Source organism: Hyperolius riggenbachi, chromosome 3 (genome assembly GCF_040937935.1).
Source record: "Hyperolius riggenbachi isolate aHypRig1 chromosome 3, aHypRig1.pri, whole genome shotgun sequence".
Classification (NCBI taxonomy): Eukaryota; Metazoa; Chordata; class Amphibia; order Anura; family Hyperoliidae; genus Hyperolius; species Hyperolius riggenbachi.
Window position 1 is genome coordinate 369135395 of NC_090648.1, and position 19614 is coordinate 369155008.

The 19614-nt window shown below is 42.4% G+C and overlaps 1 protein-coding gene across 1 annotated transcript in view; it reads left to right on the forward strand.

The window, feature by feature from the left end:
* Positions 1-19614, forward strand: part of ERGIC1 (endoplasmic reticulum-golgi intermediate compartment 1) — a 134577-nt gene that overhangs the window by 40099 nt on the left and 74864 nt on the right. The window contains exons 2-3 of the mRNA XM_068277163.1: positions 1180-1241; positions 17424-17496. Coding sequence (XP_068133264.1) covers positions 1180-1241; positions 17424-17496 — 135 coding nt within the window. The remainder of the gene's footprint in view (positions 1-1179; positions 1242-17423; positions 17497-19614) is intronic.

Genomic DNA, 19614 nt, shown 5'->3' on the forward strand with positions numbered 1-19614 from the left:
GCCACAAAAGACCCCAAGACAACATCTAAAGAACTGCAGGCCTCACTTGCCTCAATTAAGGTCAATGTTCACGACTCCACCATAAGAAAGAGACTGGGCAAAAACGGCCTGCATGGCAGATATCCAAGGCGCAAACCACTTTTAAGCAAAAAGAACATTAAGGCTCGTCTCAATTTTGCTAAAAAACATCTCAATGATTGCCAAGACTTTTGGGAAAATACCTTGTGGACCAACGAGACAAAAGTTGAACTTTTTGGAAGGTGCGTGTCCCGTTACATCTGGCGTAGAAGTAACACAGCATTTCAGCAACAGAACATCATACCAACAGTAAAATATGGTGGTGGTGGTGTGATGGTCTGGGGTTGTTTTGCTGCTTCAGGACCTGGAAGGCTTGCTGTGATAGATGGAACCATGAATTCTACTGTCTACCAAAAAATCCTGAAGGAGAATGTCCGGCCATCTGTTCGTCAACTCAAGCTGAAGCGATCTTGGGTGCTGCAGCAGGACAATGACCCAAAACACACCAGCAAATCCACCTCTGAATGGCTGAAGAAAAACAAAATGAAGACTTTGGAGTGGCCTAGTCAAAGTCCTGACCTGAATCCTATTGAAATGTTGTGGCATGACCTTAAAAATGCGGTTCATGCTGGAAAACCCTCAAAGCTGAATTACAACAATTCTGCAAAGATGAGTGGGCCAAAATTCCTCCAGAGTGCTGTAAAAGACTCGTTGCAAGTTATCGCAAACGCTTGATTGCAGTTATTGCTGCTAAGGGTGGCCCAACCAGTTATTACGTTCAGGGGGCAATTTCTTTTTCACACAGGGCCATGTAGGTTTTGAGGTTTTTTTTTTTTTTTCTCACTAAATAATAAAAACCATCATTTAAAACTGCATTTTGTGTTCAATTATGTTATCTTTGACTAATAGTTAACGGTTTTTGATGAGCAGAAACATTTAAGTGTGAAAAACATGCAAAAGAATAAGAAATCAGGAAGGGGGCAAATAGTTTTTCACATCACTGTATAATGTAGAGATACAAAATTAAGCCTACATTTTATCAAACTGTTAACTGTACCATAAAATACATTTATATTAATTTATAAAATAACCCTTTCTGTTCCATGCAGCTGTGACATTGTGAATGTTTATATTTATAGTATTCTATTTCTTCTCTTTAAGGTTTGACATCTACCGTAAGGTGCCAAAAGATCTAACCCAGCCAACGTACACTGGAGCAATCAGTGAGTAATATGTACTGCTTTGTATGCTGGGCCACCCTATATCTATATATGTGCTTTCACGCATTGCTGGGACCTGTCGAATTCCACTTTTGACCCATCTCTATTCCTTTAGATCAGGGGTCAGGAACCTTTTTGGCTGAGAGCCATAAATGCCACATATTTGAAAATGTAACTCTGTGAGAGCCGTACAATATGTTTCAAACTGGGACAGTGCGCATGCGCAGCAGAGGGCTGTCCCTGTTGCCATGGTGATGTGTATACAGTTGATCCGCTGGGCAGCGGAAGTGTCAGACACATCTTCAGCTTCTCTTGGGATTTAGCAACATCAGCAATTTCCCAGACAGGAGAAATACTGACTAACAGCTTGTACAATTAGCTAGCTGACTTGGGGGTTGATTCACTTTGTAGGATGAGATCACCGCACTTTGGCCCAATAGGCTGCCTGTCAAGTGACAGACAGCCTATTGGGCCAATTCAAAGTGTGGGGATCTCGTCATACAAAGTCACTGGACCCGACAGGGCCCAGAGTGGGACAATTGGAGCAGCCGTTCATTTTGGGGGAGTGCGAGTAAGTTAGTAGTGCATGCTACAGTAGTAGCCTACTTTGAAAATGTTATTCCCCTACTGACTATTATGTGAGCCAGATGCAGCCATCAAAAGAGCCACATCTGGCCATAGGTTCCCTACCCCTGCTTTAGATTGTTAGCTCACAGGGGCAGAGTACTCTCACCCTTTTGTGTCTTGGATTTTGTTATACATTTTGTTCATCATGTTACATTTGACACTATAATTACTATGTCTACCAATTCTGTATTATGTACCAGTGACTATATTTTGTGTATAGCATTGTATTATTATGTACTCCATGTTTGTTTCTTGCTCTGTACAGTGCCATGGAATATGTTGGCGTTTTGTAAATCAATATTAGTAATAAATTAGGACCACTTTTTTTCCACTGTGTGCGTTTCAGTCTGGTTTTCAGAGTTCCTGCCATTTGCTGATCGCATTAACACTTGCTTTTTCAGGCAAATTGTGATGTTCCCTTTCCGCTGCTTACGTTTCAACATGACGTGGTTCTTGTTGAATCTCATTATTGGAAACTGTGTAGGTAGATTTCCATTAGTGCAAGGTCACTTCTATCTGATTTTTTTTGCCCGATCACAAATGTTGGTCCTTTTGCATTTAGTAAGTGTCGGCGCCTGTGTAGAAAGCACTGGAGCAAGGGAAAAGTGCACAGCAGTCGCAGTGTTATGTCATTTCTCTTTTGATACAACAATTGAAAATGTTTTAAACTTCATTTGCAGTTGCAATACTTGACGCGGTACGATCCCTAATGATTGCACTTTGCATGAAAAGACGTATTATGGCCTCAGTGCGACAAAGTCAGTGAGGCATACTTTCCATAGAAAGTATCCTTCACTTCTGGGATAATCGTGCAAGTCGTCCAGTAAAACACTGCATGCAGCACGTTACCGCGTCCAGCCCTGCCACACCGCAATCTCTGGGCTGGCTGCACAGGGCTATCACTGCTCCTGCGAAAGCATGCTGCAATTTCCTGCGACACACGCAGTACGAAAGGGGCCTTAAAGAGTAGGGGTTTTATTACTGTAATGTTTAAATCCTTTTAATGCAAAGCGCTCTCTCAGAGCTGCTGGTATCCGTGACAATGGCACCCGCTCACTTGCTGCCTGAAAATTGATCACTGGGATTGATTTTGTCGAGATGTGCACCCCAATCTTTATGAACACTTTGCTGATCAAACATTTGATGAGTCACAGCAGTAAATTGTAATTGAGCGACTAGGGGAGATTGAGACTCATGGTTCTGTGTCACTTTGTGTGGTACAGTGTAAAGGTGGCCATATACCTATAGATTCAACCATCAGATATATTTCTGTCAGATGCCTGTCTAGTTGAATCTGACAGGAATCTATCTGTTGTGTGCCACACACTAGGAACAGATTTCCAATAGATTTCAGAATGAAATCTATTGGAAATCTATTGAAAACCGATCTAAATGCATTATTGCACCATTAGATGCAATGCAACCCTATGGGCCATCAATCTGCTGCCAGCAGCAGATCGAGCTAGATTTTCCATCCTGTCAGATAGATCAAATTGATAGAAATCGATCGCAAATCGTTCGATTGGATGATTTGAAAGAATTGATTTCTGATCGATAGATTCTATAGAATTGATTGATCGATGGCTGAAATCGACCAGTGTATGGGCTCCTTTAGCTAGAGTTTTCTGCTGAAAAAAGGGAGTGGGGCAAGGTGATGCATCAGTCACTACAACTGACTGATTTCCTGTGGAGGAGTGATTGATCGCTAGGTAAATCAGGTTGTTATTGACCCATGGATGGCTAGCTTCAAAGTCCTTGTTTGCATGAGCCTGGCTGAGGTAACTGGTGCCTATATATTTGTCACATGCTTGCAGTCAGAAGCTGCCAGCCCATCTTATTCTGTATCTTTATAGTCTAAAGAAATGGTGCTGGACGCGAACATTCTAATTCCAGCTTGAAATTTAAATTCACATTCCAGTCACATGTCTCCATTTTCTGGCTAAGGCTTTTCTTCCTCTTACTTATTTCCAGTGACTTCAGAACCTGTTTTCACAAGGCTGGTGTATGAACAATGCCCTTTTATGCTACATCTATTCATCTTTCAGGTCCAGTTCACCCTGGCCAAGGAACAGTGATTATGGAGCGTGACACAGTGATTGTTTCAGTGTGTTCTTTTACCACACAGGAGATGGATAACTCTAATGCTGGGCATACACTGTTAGATTAGTGGTAAGTCAGGCAAATTGATATCTTTAACACTGACCTCCCACATTGCACCACTAAGGGTGCCCATTACATTACTCAATATTGCAGCCCGATCGACCTTCCAATTTAAAAATGTTATCGAATCTGTCCCGCAAAATGGCTGCCAGAGCGATCTTTCTATAGATTTCTAGCCAAAATCAGTCCGTTGGATCGATCGGGAAAGGTGGAAACCTCTTGGTTGCAAGGACTTGATCAGATGAGTGGTTTTGGACTAGTTCATCTCTTCATAGGGGATTTTCAGCAAGGCTTTTATTCTTTATCAGTGGCGGCTCCAGGAAATTTTTTTAAGGGGTGCTATGCAGGTGCTGGACCAATTTCCGGGGGGAAATGGGTGTGGCTACAACCTGCGGCGTGCGAAGCGCGCCGCGGTGAAAAAATGGGCGTGGCCATGACCGGATGAGGGCGGGGCTAACTGTAATTTAAAGTGAACCCAGGGTGAGAGTGATATGGTGGCTGCCATATTTATTTCCTTTTAAACAATACTAGTTGCCTGGCAGCCCTGCTGATCTATTTGGCTGTAGTAGTGAACTGAATTACACCAGAAACAAGCCATGCAGCTAATCTTGTCAGTTCTGACAATATTGTCAGAAACCCCTGACCTGCTGCATGCTTGTTCAGGGTCTATGGTTGAAAGAATAAGAGGCAGAGGACCAGCACGGCAGCCAGGCAACTGGTATTGCTTAAAGGGAGATAAATATGGCAGCCTCAATATTATTCTCACCTCGGGTTCCCTTTAAAAGTGCAACGCAAAGACAGAGGGCCCAAGTTTTGGTGACCCTTTTCCCAGAAAATTCACATAATTGTGCAGGTTTTCTCAAGAAAATACACGTAATGTAAGCAGATTTTAACAAAAAACACGTCCAATGACCCCAATATGCACAATCGTTATCAGATATGGCTCCAATATGCACAATCGGTAGCAGATATGACCCCAATATGCACAATCGGTAGCAGATATGGCCCCAATATGCACAATCGGTAGCAGATATGGTCCCAATATGCACAATCTGTGGCAGATATGGTCCCAATATGCACAATCGGTGGCAGATATGGTCCCAATATGCACAATCGGTGGCAGATATGGCCCCAATATGCACAATCGTTATCAGATATGGTCCCAATATGCACAATCGGTAGCAGATATGGTCCCAATATGCACAATCGGTAGCAGATATGGTCCCAATATGCACAATCGGTAGCAGATATGGTCCCAATATGCACAATCGGTAGCAGATATGGTCCCAATATGCACAATCGGTGGCAGATATGGTCCCAATATGCACAATCGGTGGCAGATATGGTCCCAATATGCACAATCGGTAGCAGATATGGCCCCAATATGCACAATCGGTAGCAGATATGACCCCAATATGCACAATCGGTAGCAGATATGACCCCAATATGCACAATCGGTAGCAGATATGACCCCAATATGCACAATCGGTAGCAGATATGACCCCAATATGCACAATCGGTAGCGGATATGACACAATCCAATATGCACAATCGGTAGCAGATATGACCCCAATATGCACAATCGGTAGCAGAAATGACCCCAATATGCACAATCGGTAGCAGAAATGACCCCAATATGCACAATCGGTAGCAGAAATGACCCCAATATGCACAATCGGTAGCAGAAATGACCCCAATATGCACAATCGGTAGCAGAAATGACCCCAATATGCACAATCGGTAGCAGAAATGACCCCAATATGCACAATCGGTAGCAGAAATGACCCCAATATGCACAATCGGTAGCAGAAATGACCCCAATATGCACAATCGGTAGCAGAAATGACCCCAGTATGCACAATCGGTAGCAGAAATGACCCCAGTATGCACAATCGGTAGCAGAAATGACCACAATATGCACAATCGGTAGCAGAAATGACCCCAATATGCACAATCGGTAGCAGAAATGACCCCAATATGCACAATCGGTAGCAGAAATGACCCCAATATGCACAATCGGTAGCAGAAATGACCTCAATATGCACAATCGGTAGCAGAAATGACCCCAATATGCACAATCCGTAGCAGATATGACCCCAATATGCACAATCCGTAGCAGATATGACCCCAATATGCACAATCCGTAGCAGATATGACCCCAATATGCACAATCCGTAGCAGATATGACCCCAATATGCACAATCCGTAGCAGATATGACCCCAATATGCACAATCCGTAGCAGATATGACCCCAATATGCACAATCCGTAGCAGATATGACCCCAATATGCACAATCAGCATCAACTGAAAAAGAAAAGAAAAACCCATTTACTCACCTACAGCCAGAAGACCTTCTTTCCCGACCTCCTGTCCCGAGTCCCGACCTCATTGTGGCGCGCGGCGCCCGCGCGCCCACGATCCTCTTCCTTCCCGACGTCACGACGAGACTTCCTGCCTGCATGCAGAGAGCAGGGCTACGGGAAAATGGCCGCCCGAAGCCATGCACTGCAGACTCGAAGTCTGCAGAACAGGGCTCCGGGCGGCCATCTTACCGTAGCCCTGCCTGCTGCTCCGTGCTGCCGCTGTGTGAACTGACTTGGCGTCTTTTAGACGCCTGAAGTCAGTTCACTCCAGGGGGTGCTTTGGGGGTGCTTGGACAATTCTAGGGGGTGCTCGAGCACCCCCTTGCACCCCCCTGGCGCCACCCCTGTTCTTTATAAAGATATTCCCTAAAAAGGATTTATACAAAGATGCTGGCCAGCTTCCCTGCTCGCTACACTGTTTTTTGGCAGATGGACAGAGCAACTGCCATTCACTAAGTGCTTTTGAAAATATATAAATCCCTGAGAATCCCCTATAATAAGATGGACTAGTCCAAAACCTGTCACTTCTGTCAGATTTCTACAACCTACTCTGCGTGACAGCAACATAGGAGAAAAGTAATTTATGGCTCATTTTACTCTGGAAAAAATGTACTTCTCATTTGTATATGTTTGCACATATTTTCAATTTTACAGTTTTTCGCTGTAGTGCCCCTTTAATGATGACTGAAACTGTGCAGTCACCTATCATGTACCTCTACCACCGGCTGTTCCCCTGGGCAGCACTAAATTCCTGTATGCACGCTAGATGGATCTCGGCCAAGGTGACTTCTCCTAAGAATTTAGCATGTGTACAATGACCCCGATGCATCACCAAATGATTGGGAGGTGGTGGATGGTCTGGGCCGAGTGCAGGCTGAGCCTATTGCTTTCCTTTTTACCCTTACCACTCTGTTGTGTGCCACGCCACCATTTCTCCTCCCCTCTCCACAGCAACAGAATGCTTTGCTAAGCTTTAGGACCCAGCCCAGAAATGTTGGCCAAGAGATCGAGGCCCGGCCCCCACGATTTAAAAGTAATCTATTCCTTCCATACACTGCACATCCATTTCCAATAGGTTCCAGCAGGCAATCTAATGAAAATGGATCGAATTGCACAGTTGCACTGTTCGATGCAGTGCAAAGCTATAGGCCATCAATCTGCCAATGTTCTTGCCCCACCCCTGATTGTTTGTTTTATATTTTCCATCCTGTCCGATCGATACTTTCGATCGATTTTTGTTTAAAATGGGGAATCTATTCCCAGCAAGATGAATCAAATCTGCAAAGAATCAAATAAGAAAATTGATGAGTGTATGGCAACCTTAAAGAGGAACTCCAGTGGAAATAATAAAAAAGTGAATCATTTATACATAATTATTGTAAAAATTAAGCAGTGTTTGCCCATTGTAAAATCTTTCTTCTCCCTGATTAACATTCTGACATTTATCACATGGTGACATTTGTACTGCTGGCAAGTGATGTCAGTGGAAGGAGATGCTGCTTGCTTTTTTCTGGCAGTTGGAAACAGCTTGAAATAGCTGTTATTTCCCACAATGCAACACGGCTCCCACAGTGTTATGTCAGAACTATGGTCCTGACATCACACAATATCAGCCATACAGAGCCCCCTGATGATCCGTTTGTGAAAAAGGAAAATATTTCTCATGGGAAAGGGGGTATCAGCTACTGATTAGGATGAAGTTCAATTCTTGGTTATCGTTTCTCTTTAATAGCTCATGTCTGTAGTAGTGAACAATCAATGGTTTTTTTTTTTTTTCCCCTTTTCTTTTTTATCATCAGACCTTTAGAAAACAATAACTGTTACCCTAAATAAATGTTAGTTTGTCACTGTGGTTTAATTTGAGTCTGCTTTAAAATAAACCCGTGTCAAGCAATGTGGTAAGTAAGGTAACAGCATGTACAGATAGGATGACGTGGAAGTGCACATACTTTGCTTTTACTTTCCTCCGTATATGAGAACATCTATTGTTTCCTCTGACCTTTTGGTTTGTTTGAAATGCATTTTTGTATTGTTTTGTACAGTATAACCTTTGCAGAACAGTTACCTTTCTATAATACTGCAGCTGGTGTAATTATCCGTGTCACACTTCACAGCTTACAAGCTTAAATACTGCATAAAATAACAGGTTACAGTCGCTCCCAGTGCAGCTCTTTTCCAGTGTGAGATGTTCTCACAACTGTTCTCACCACTTGTCTCTAACCCAGGGCTTCATGTGTTTGAAATACATATTTCTTCTTTTGTATTTATTATATAGCTTTGATACTGTAGATAAGCCGACTTTTAAATATCCCAAAAATGGGTCAAGACGGTGTGTGGGTGGGAGGATCGGGCTTATCCACGTGTGCAAGAGAACTAATAGGGTGGCTTTCCCTCCGTAGGCCCGCTGTAGCCCTGTTAGGGATGGTCAGTGACATGCAAATAATTTGGGGTTGTTATAGGCCTATGCACATTTTGAATGTAATTTTATGTAGTTTGAAAATGGACCAATCAAATCACACCAAAGTGGTCCATTTTCAAGCTGCATACATTGGTCCCGAATGATCATTTCTGATTATTCATATAAAGAATCGTTCGTAAACAAGCGTTCAGCCTTACTGGCCACCTTTAGCCTACCTGAGCCATACTGGAAGATAACTGATGTAAACTTTAAATGTGATCCATTACTTTAGCTCCCTGATTATATAGGACATGATAAAAAGGACCCCATTGGCCATTCACAAATGGCATGGTTGCATTTCACCTCCTATGTGAGGTAAGAGAATGCACTGTGAAACAGTCACTGCGTCACACTCCATAATCACTGTTCCTTGGCCAGTGTAAGCTGGACCTGAAAGCTTAATATGTGTGGCACAAAAGAGCATTGTTCATATATTGGCTTTGTGCAAACAGGTTCTGATGTCAGAGAAAATAAACATGAGGAAGAAATGTCTAAGCCAGAAAATGGAGACATGTGACTGGAATGTGAATTTAATTTCCAGCTGACATTTCAGTACTTTTTCATTAGTGGTTTCAAGGATAAAATATAGAAGACTAAACAGAGCAGCTTTTTAGGGTTCATTGACGGAGATGGCTTGCCCAAAATTTGTTGCTACAGCGAAACCGTTTTTTAAAATGACAACATTGGAAGCGTTTTGATGTTTACTGGCAATTTCTGATCGCATCATTAAGGGTCCGTACCCACCACGCATTTTTCCTGATGATTTTGTAAGAGAAGAGTGATCGTTTCCGAAATATTGTGACGTGTACAGAAACGTAATCATGCGCATGAGCTGTACAGAGTATATATAGTCTTGTCACTAACTGTCCCTCAGAGGAGCTCACAATCTAGTCCCTACCATAGTCATATGTCTATGTATGTATTGTAGTCGACCTGAGGTGATATTGAAGCTGCATTATTTATTCCCTTGTAAAAAAAAAATGCCAGTTGCCTGGCAGCCCTGTTGATCTTCTGGCATACGTAGTGTCTGAGTCAAAACCCTGGAACAAGCATATGGCTAATCCAGTAAAATCTGAGTCAGCGGAGTCAGAGTACCTGATCTGCATATTATTATTATAACGCAGCGCTGGACAATAAATAGGGAAACATTGCAGCAAGGGGTGACAGACAGAGAGGTAGCAAACGGTTATACAACATAGCACAAGGTGTATAAAATGCGGTTTACAGAGACCCGGCAAAACAAATACGAGTTAGTCCATGAGAAGGGTGTAATTGCTGGTGTAGTAAAATTAAGAAGGACACACTAAGGGAAGGGGGAGGCCCTGCCAAGGCTTACAATCTAAAGGCATCTGCATATGCCTTTTTAGGGTCTAAAGAGACACAGGATGAAGAGGACAGCCAGGCAACTGGTATTGTTTAAAAGGAAACCGGAAGTTGCGTCATGTGTTCCCAGCATCAGGTTGACCATAAAGACTTGCTGTAGAAATATCCAGAGAGCGTCTGACATTGGCTGTCTCACAGACTGTGCTGAGTAGCTCACAGAGCAGACTGTTATTGTCACGTGACAGACGGATCCTTGTAAGTAAAGGTTTAGCTGGTGGGTGGAAGAGGCCTAATGATAAGCTGTCTTATGCTGAGTCTGACTGGTCAGTACATGGCTGTCTATTGTTCTGCCCACTGTCACTCTGTTGAGCAGCTGCTCCAACTGCCTGTTTATCATTATATTTAGGCAGTAGCAGAGCGCTGACCCTTTTAGACATGTTAACACAAATACAACCACAAAGGTTTCTGATGAAAAATTAACAGGCATAAGATTATATTGTTCTCTTATGCAGGAAAGACTACTGATACAGCTGACACATGGCATTATCCCGTTTATTGGGTGCCGTGTATTTGTTTCTTCCAGCTGCCATGCTACTAAAAGCAATTATAATATTTCTGGGAAATCAAGCTGGAGTAGTGGGATCATCTAAGTTGCAGCAGAAGGAGTGAGTCTCCAGCAAAGACAACGAGACATCGGTGAACATAGATACAAGTCGTCACTCTGTACTTACAGATTAAAGTGGAATGTTGGAGTTTTTTGTGATCTTTAATACATCTTTTTTCCAATCTGTAGAATAGATTATGTAAAATGGGTTACTTGCTGGAATCATGTTTTTATAACACTAGGTCAAATCACATGACCGTGCATCTAGAGATCACGCTGGATTGCTGTACCATTCACCAGTGTAGGCGACACACTCACTGCTGTTAACCGAAAGGCAGTGCAGAGGGGGAGATTGTACTTGACACTCTGCAAACTTCTGGGAAAGGCTGCAAGCAAATTACACAGCAGAGAAATGACACTTTGGGTACCTAAGTATACAAACTATTTTGTTGCCGCAAATAAATATTTACCAGTTTGCCGCAGATCATATTTGGAAATGTAGGAATAATTGATACCTTTTATTGGATAACTGAGTAAACTCCAGTCAGTGCCATCTCTGGCCATTCTTGTGCCCCAGGCATGGTTCCTTTTGTCTCTCCCAATCTTATGAATAGGAAGGTCATAGTGTACATTCATTATTTTTGTAGGCACCAATAACAAAATGATAGGTTATATATATGTATAGAAATGACAATGTTTCTCAAAATAAGTCTTTAAAAGATATGCATAGAATTATCAGACCAGCCTAACCTCACAGGGCCAAACTGTCTGAATCCACATAACAAACCATTCCTTTAACTGTTAGGGCCAGTTTATTTAGGTGTTAATGGAACTAGCAATTGTGTATAAGAATTCCAAAAAACATAACAATAGCTCTGTGGTGCGGTTTACTACAGCTTTTACCCCAGGCATCTATCTACCTTGGTTGCCTATGTATAAAAACAGCCCTGACTTCAGTCATAAGCCTATGTGACAGCATACATAATCATTTTGGTATCCACATATGAAACATTGTCTAGGTGTTAGCAAATCTCACAGATCCTAGACCTAAGTGGTCAGATGTGGTGAAGGGTTATCATTTGTAGTGGCTGGATGGTGTAATGGTTAAAGAGACACTGAAGCGAAAAAAAAATATATGATATAATGAATTGGTTGTGTACTATGAATAATTACTAGAAGATTAGCAGCAAAGAAAATATTCTCATATTTTTATTTTCAGGTATATAGTGTTTTTTCTAACATTGCATCACTCTATAATATGTGCAGATTACACAACACTCAGCATTCAAAATGAGTCTTTCAGAGCAGTCTGTGAAGTAATGAACTCTCCTCTAGCAGAGGAAAAGTAAACAGTTCAATTACAGTTGAGATAATAAAAGTCAGATAACAGCCCTCTCCACTACTAAGTTAGTTGGAGAGCTTAATAGCTTTTTTGCATAGAGATAACAACTGGAGTTTCTCAACTCTTCCTGTACTGGAAACAATTAGACTGATGTATCTGATCTTAATGTTTTTTTTCTTAGCTGTACTACACATACAAATCATAATATCATCATTTTTTTTTCGCTTCTCTACACAGGAGACCAGGGTTCAAATCTCGGCTCTGCCTGTTCAGTAAGCCAGCACCTATTCAGTAGGAGACCTTAGGCATGAAGTTGGGTGGGGCGCAACTGGGAGAATGCAGGGCCAGCACAATTCTGCTTGCAGCATAGGAGAAGGATGAGGAGCTATGCCCATGACAGCCAGGTGCTCACCGAAATTAGCCAGGTGGAGCACCTGGCTAAAAGTGCCTAAGGAGAACACTGTACAGCATAATAAGAAACAATAGGCGGCGGTCCCTGCCCTTGCCAGCTTACAATCTAAAAGGTAGTGAGGTGGAAACAATAGGGAAGGAATCATTCACCATTGTATGACACACATACACACCAGAGTGTAACAGGGATATAGGTGTTGCATTAATTGTACCGGTTAGCGCATATATGTATGTATATATGAACTGCCTCTCAGTGAAAGGGACATGGAGGCCTACTTCTTAGGGCTGGTTCAGACGGACGTTTGGAGGCATCACGTTCGTTGGCGTCGCGGCGGCAATGCGTTCAGGCTTTCAGCAGCGTTCGCATTGCGTTCGGATGCGGTCGCGTTTTTTCTTCCCCTAGGGGGACATTACCCGTTGCGGTTAACCGCCCCTGGAAGCAACATGTAGCTTCCAGGGGCTCCTTGAACGCCAGTGAAAATCGGGACCCGAACGCCGCGTTCGTGCAAACGCGCGTAAAAGCTTGGTACAAACGCTCCCATTCACTTGAATGGGAGCGTTTAACGCCAAGCCCCGAACGCTGGCAGTAAACGCTCTGCAAGCGTCCGTCTGAACCAGCCCTTAATTCCCCTTTGCTATTTGCTGGGTTTTGATTGTCATGCTGATCCTTTGCCTGTAGTATCCTCTAAATCCTAGGTTCTCAACGTGTGGTACGCGTATCCCAGGGGGTACTTCTGATGGTTCCAGGGGGTACTTGGGCGTGATATACTTAACAAAGAATAGCAAATTTGGAGTTTTAGAAAATAATAAATCCTATATAAAACACCAAATTAGTATTTTAGCTAACTTAAAGCGATGGTAAATGCTTGGTAGTTGTTTAGAACCAATTATCATGTACTATGATTAAATATATATTTGTCAAGGGACACTTGTGATAATGTTTACTATGCTCGGGGGGGTACTTGGTGAGTACAAGGTTTTAAAACGGGTACAGTCAAATAAGCTGTTGAGAAACACTGCTCTAAGTCACTGACCCAGAACTATCATGTGGAACAGGGGACACTGCTGGCTGCTTGCTGTCCCCAGAGCTGTCACCCAGATGCTTCTGAAAGCAAAACATCTTTATGGCAGTCGGGTAACAGGCATTTGCTGGAAGACAATAACGATGGCAGCCCCCATACTCTTCTCAGTTCTGGTTTCTTTTATGGCCCATACTCATGAGCTACAAATGTAGCTAGTTGCTAGCACACGGAAGCATGCGCGCGACAGATCGCCAACAGCTCGTCGCCGGGTCCCTCCGCATACACACTGCGGAAGAGGGATTAGTGGTGCGACGGAAGCTGTCGCCGACGTTCCTCTAACCCACACTCTCCCCCCCCCCCCCTGCCGGAAACTCAGCGCACTGCCTATTGGTTGCTGTCGCTAGTCCGCGTACACACGCGGACTATCGACAGTTGCGGTGGCAACTGTCGCCAGGCGATTGACCGCGCCAATCGCCCAGTGACGAGCGAAGGTTTGAGGCCCGCGTGCCATACTCACGGCCGACCTGCCACGCGCGTGCCTCGTGGTTGCAGCGACAATTGTAGCCTGTGAGTATGGGCCATTAATGTGAGCTACCCATCAGATGATGGTCTGCTGTTCCAGAGTGACATCACATTGTTATTATGATTGTATACTTATACAGATTATCATTACTAAGGCCATAAATATACATCGTTCCTCAGAAGGAATCACTATGTACGCTGTATAGTGCGGTTGATATGATCTTCACGAGTGCAGTAATTTGCTGCGAGTTATTATGTAAAAACTGGCTGCAAGGCCTATTATTATTATAATTTGATGTAACAAAGCTTTTTGTTTGTGGCCCATCCAGATGCCGGCTGACATTCAGAGTTGGCTTTCAGCAAGCCATTGCTTCAAAAATAGAATGTGAATAAAGCCCTATAAACTGTACGTCATCTACCAGTCTATCTATACACACATGATATAAAGTTTGCCAAGTCTTTTAATGGTCACCTGTTTTAAGCCGAACATGTTTGGACTTTTATCTAGAGGCCTGAGTGAATCCTATTGTTGTTCACTGAGGCCAAGGACCTTGTCAGCTGTGAGCACTGATACCCAGTACATAAGCTGCGGAAATGAGTAATCAGCTTTGCTGGGATTCTGAGCTGGGTGGAAGTCTCACTGCATCACCATGCTAATGAATTTAGACTTTAACCCCACTCCAACCAAACCACAACAACAGACTGGCAACAGATTGCAACTTGCCTTCTATGTCAGTGGTACTCACTTTGTTTCTCATGGCCTGAGTCAACTGCTTACAGAAGAGCTGCTGAGGTTAGAGGTTGACATGTATAATGCATTTGGTATGTGTGCTGTTAGTATGGACGTCACTTCTGCCTGTGGGAAAATTAAAAAATGCCCACTTGGGAAACTATTAATTATAATGGCTATTATATGTGCTATTCCGATTACTTTGTGGTTGTCCCCTCTTAAAGTATACCCGAAGCAACGTGTGGCATGATGAGATCAAGATGTGAATGTACAGTGCAAAACATATTAATGACCAGGCTGTTTTACTTGTTTTATTTTGCTGTCTGAAAGAGTTAATTTTTAGGCATGGAAGTGACAGCTTCTGTCTTGTCGGTACCTTGCCGGAATATAGTAAACCTCACCGATAAGCAAATTACAGCCATAAAAGTTTTCCTGGCAGAATACAACTTCTGAGAGCAGGGGAGATCATTTTTAGGAGTAGAAGGATAAATACAATTGTTTCTTATTTTCACCTAGAGTTCACTTTAAGCCGGCCATAGATGTTAGAGAGGAGTCAGCTCTCCCATCACTAGATAAACAACCAAGACGAAAATCCTAATGGAACATTCTAAGAGTAGGGGAAAATATCCTCCTTGGATTGGGATGAGACTCTGGCTAAGGAGCTGTTCCCACTAGTCACTCTGCAACAGATCCCTGGGATCCATTGCGGTAAGCTATCCGCACTTCTGTGCAGTCCGCGATAATCCCAAGCAGGCAGATGCATTCCCCTATATAGCCTATGGGGATAACTCCTCTGCCTTGGGCTACAGCCGGACCACGGCGGACCATCGAATATACATTTGAACATTAGAAGGTGGTACAGGTTTTTTTTTTTTTTTAAATATATTAAAGTGTATATATTAATAACGTGTGTATATATATATATATATATATATATATATATATATATATATATATATATATATATATATATATATATATATATATATATATATATACACTGCACTGTGTTCATTATGCAGCCAGTTACATAGTTATTTAACTATTTTTTAGTTATTTAGCCTGGAACCTCACCCCACATTGCAAGCACTCCAATCTTATTAAAAATGTTTCTGCTGTAATAAATCTTATCTCTGTCAGACTGGCTTTATTTGGTACATTGCCGATGAAAAGGAAGCTTGTCATCTCCCCTCCCACATTCCTGCTTCTCACGGATTGGCTGAAAGCAGTTCAGTGTGCCACAAAGCTGAAATCCGATCTTGATGTGCTCACATATTTACAAAGCAAACTAGCTATGACAAAGCAGATTCTGGGAGAAAAAAAGTAAGGGAGGTAATGACATCAGTATTGGCTTCAGTCAGAGGGAATCAAAATGACAAATGCTAGGAACAGAATTCTTTATTTGCTTAAAAATAAATAAAAATGTGGACAGTACAATGCATCTGTTATGTAAGTAGAGCAAGTAGTTATCTACTTTATATATGTTTTTTTCCTGGCATAGTATGGCTGACCCTGCTGCTTTAAGGTGCATTAATTATAACAGGACATCAAAAGAATCCTTGCAAGGATTTTTGCTAATTTATGATCAGACCCCTTGTTTATTTCAGCATGCCCAGGACTCAGGCAGATGAGAGGAAGAAAAACTATAAAACTATCTATAGACATTAAAATATCATTGTGACCTTTTTTCCATCAGGAAGAGTTATTTACCTTGAAGGACATTTCCTTCCTGGAGTTTATTATAACTGAAGTGTTCAGTTGAGAGGGTGTCTTATCCATTGCCTGAAGTCACTACTGATAACATCTTGAAGTACATGTAAAAGTAGATTGGAATACATCTTTACTATTAAATCATTACAGCATTATAACTACAGTATTACGTCATTATAAACAAAACCTCTGAAGTCAGGCAATAAACCAGACCACCTCAGTAGGACCCTTCCAGTCTGACACAAAGCTGTGGAGAGACAGTGGAGATTAATTATTGCAGGAAAAAAAAAGTGGAAGTGAACGGATAGCTAGACCATCCAATAAGGTTTACTTTGGAACACCTTTTTTTTTTTTTCCTCCAGTATTCTATCTCGAGAGGTAAACTGTAGTTTAATGTAAATAAATTACATTCCAAACCTCTCTCAAGAGGGCAAAAGTTACGTTTAAAATAATTCAGGGTAGAAATAACTATTTTGCTATGTGGATCTATACAGTATACTTTTGGTTGCACAATGTAATAATTTTTTCCTTTATTTACATTGTATGTTTCCTGGGTAGAGACCACACCATGCTGCAATGTCACCATGTATCTGGGTAATAGTAGAATGTTCAGCAGGTGTAATGATGACTTCTATACATACTCTATTTGCTTAGGATCATGCCTCTGTCACTGAATAAACTGTGTAATGTATTTTCCTGGGAAATCTTTTTTTCTCCCTATTCTTAAGGCAGAGGCTAGATCCTGGTGGGTGAGTCAGTCACAGCTGCTATCTGAGCAATGTTTGGTTATTGTGTGCAATCCATGTTGTGCTTTTCTTCTGTGACACAGGAGAGAGGCTCACATGATGGTGACTGTACTCTTACCTTGTTTCATTTCTTCCACTGACACAATTTACTGTTTCTATCTTACAGTTTCCATCTGCTGCTGCTTTTTTATCACCTTTCTGTTCTTGTCCGAGCTGACGGGGTTCATTGCCAGTGAAGTGTAAGTATTTATTTACCAAGGAAGACATGGGTGCCCTAAGCCTTTCCTGGCTATAGCAGAGACGTTCTGTTTCTGAGAAATATAATGCCTGAAATAAAGATCCGATGAATACACCAATAAGACACAACATTAGGGCTCGTTTCCACTAGTGCGGTGCGAATCGCCGGGATTCCACCGCTGAATAAGTCGCATGCGGATGCGATTCCGCGTGCGTTTTTTGCCGCGATTTCGCATAGGCAGGGTATATGCGAATTTAACCATGTCACTGCCTGGTTCAATTTAGATTACTTTTGGTGCGAAATCGCAGCAAAAACGCATGTGCGATTTCCCCTATTAAGTACATTGCCTGCGAATCGCCTGCATTCCACACGCAGGCGAATTCTGCAGGCTCTACCGTGCAGAAAAATCCTGCACAGAAATACGCACCAAAAAACTGACAAGTGGAAACAGGGTCATCCACCTGTATTGGTTATGCGAATCCGCATGCAGACAACGCATGCGGATTCGCTCTAGTGGAAACGGGCCCTAAATGTACAGATGGGAAATTAAGAACTTGTGGCTCAAATCAGTGGCACCTGGCAAGGAGGGGAATATATTTGGCAGCATGTTTTATAAGAAAAGAAGTCAAAATTGCAGTCATGCTCCTGAGACACATACATTTAAAACAGGGTGCTGGAGAAAGATGCTAGTGGAATATCGGTAAAATTACAAATATCGCACTCCTCAGTTCCAGTAGTAAACCCCCCACCCTGTTCTCACACAAGCCCCCCTCTATCAATGCCTAACCGATCTACCCACCACAAAATGCGCAGATATTTACACTTAAACCTAACCTACTCTCACATGAGCCAACCCTATGACTATGCTAACCACATATGACCCCCCCACCCACGCGCACACACAAAGCCTACCCCTAACAAATCTCTTCACTGAAAAATGTGCTATTTACACCTAACCTTCTCTCACATGATCCGTCCTTGTACTTAAGACTAACCACAACTGACACAACCCCCCCCATACACACGCACAAAATGCCTAACCCTAAACTATCTTTCCGCCACAAAATTCGCTGATATTTATGCCTAACCTACTCTTACACGAACCGTCCTTTTACCTATGCCTATCCATGACTGACACCCCCGGCAAAATGCCTAATTCTAACCACCCCGCCCAACCGATCCTAACCCTAAAGGTGAAAGAGTCCAAACATCTGCAGGAGCTTCCGGTGCCTTGATTACCTGATTCGCCCGAGACAATCAAAACTTCAAACCTACATTTATAACCATTTTAAACCAAAAAAGGATTATGGTATTCCATGAAAGTCTTATTTAGGGTTAGATTTGTTATCTCATGAGTTTATTTTCACTTCAGGTTTGCTTTAAAGCAAGCCTGCAATTTTGTAAAAGTAACAAATTAGATAGTTTTTCAGTAGAGGGAAGCCCGTGGCTCCTGCAGACTCCTCTCTGATCCTTGTTGGGCCCGCTGCTGGTCGTTGGGATCCTCCTCTTCACCACCACGCTCGCTGTCAATGAGTGCCATTATCTGATTTCAGTTTAAAATGACACTGTTTTTGTAAATGTCCATGTTTTGTATAGCTTAACATTTTTATTTTACTTATACTGCACTACGAAAGTTTGGAGAGTCTGAGGGGTATGGAGTATCCATTCATAAGTAGTGTTAATGTACAAATTTGGCATATTGAATTCAGAACAGCATGCTTTAGCACCATTTGGCCTGGAACCCACTGAAATCCGCAAATGCTAAACGCAACCGCTAGCGTTTTGTATGAGCGGTTTGCAAGTTGATTCATGCTCGTTTTAGGGAGCGTATTTAAAAAGTGTATTTTATGTGTCAGCGGTTGTGTAGCGTTTAGCGATTCGTGTTTTAATCCTGATTGGTCCTCTCAATTAATTTTAATTTTGTTACAGTGTGCTGTAACTTCAAAACGCTAGCAAAACCGCTCCGTTTAGGTTTTGATAAGCGATTACGCTAGCGTTTGTATGCTTAGCATTGAAGCGCTAACGCTCCCAAAATGCTGCATGTTCTGCGTTTGCGTTTTTGGGAAACGCAAACGGTCCTGTGGAAGTTGCCCCATCCATTAACATTTGCTGAGCGTTT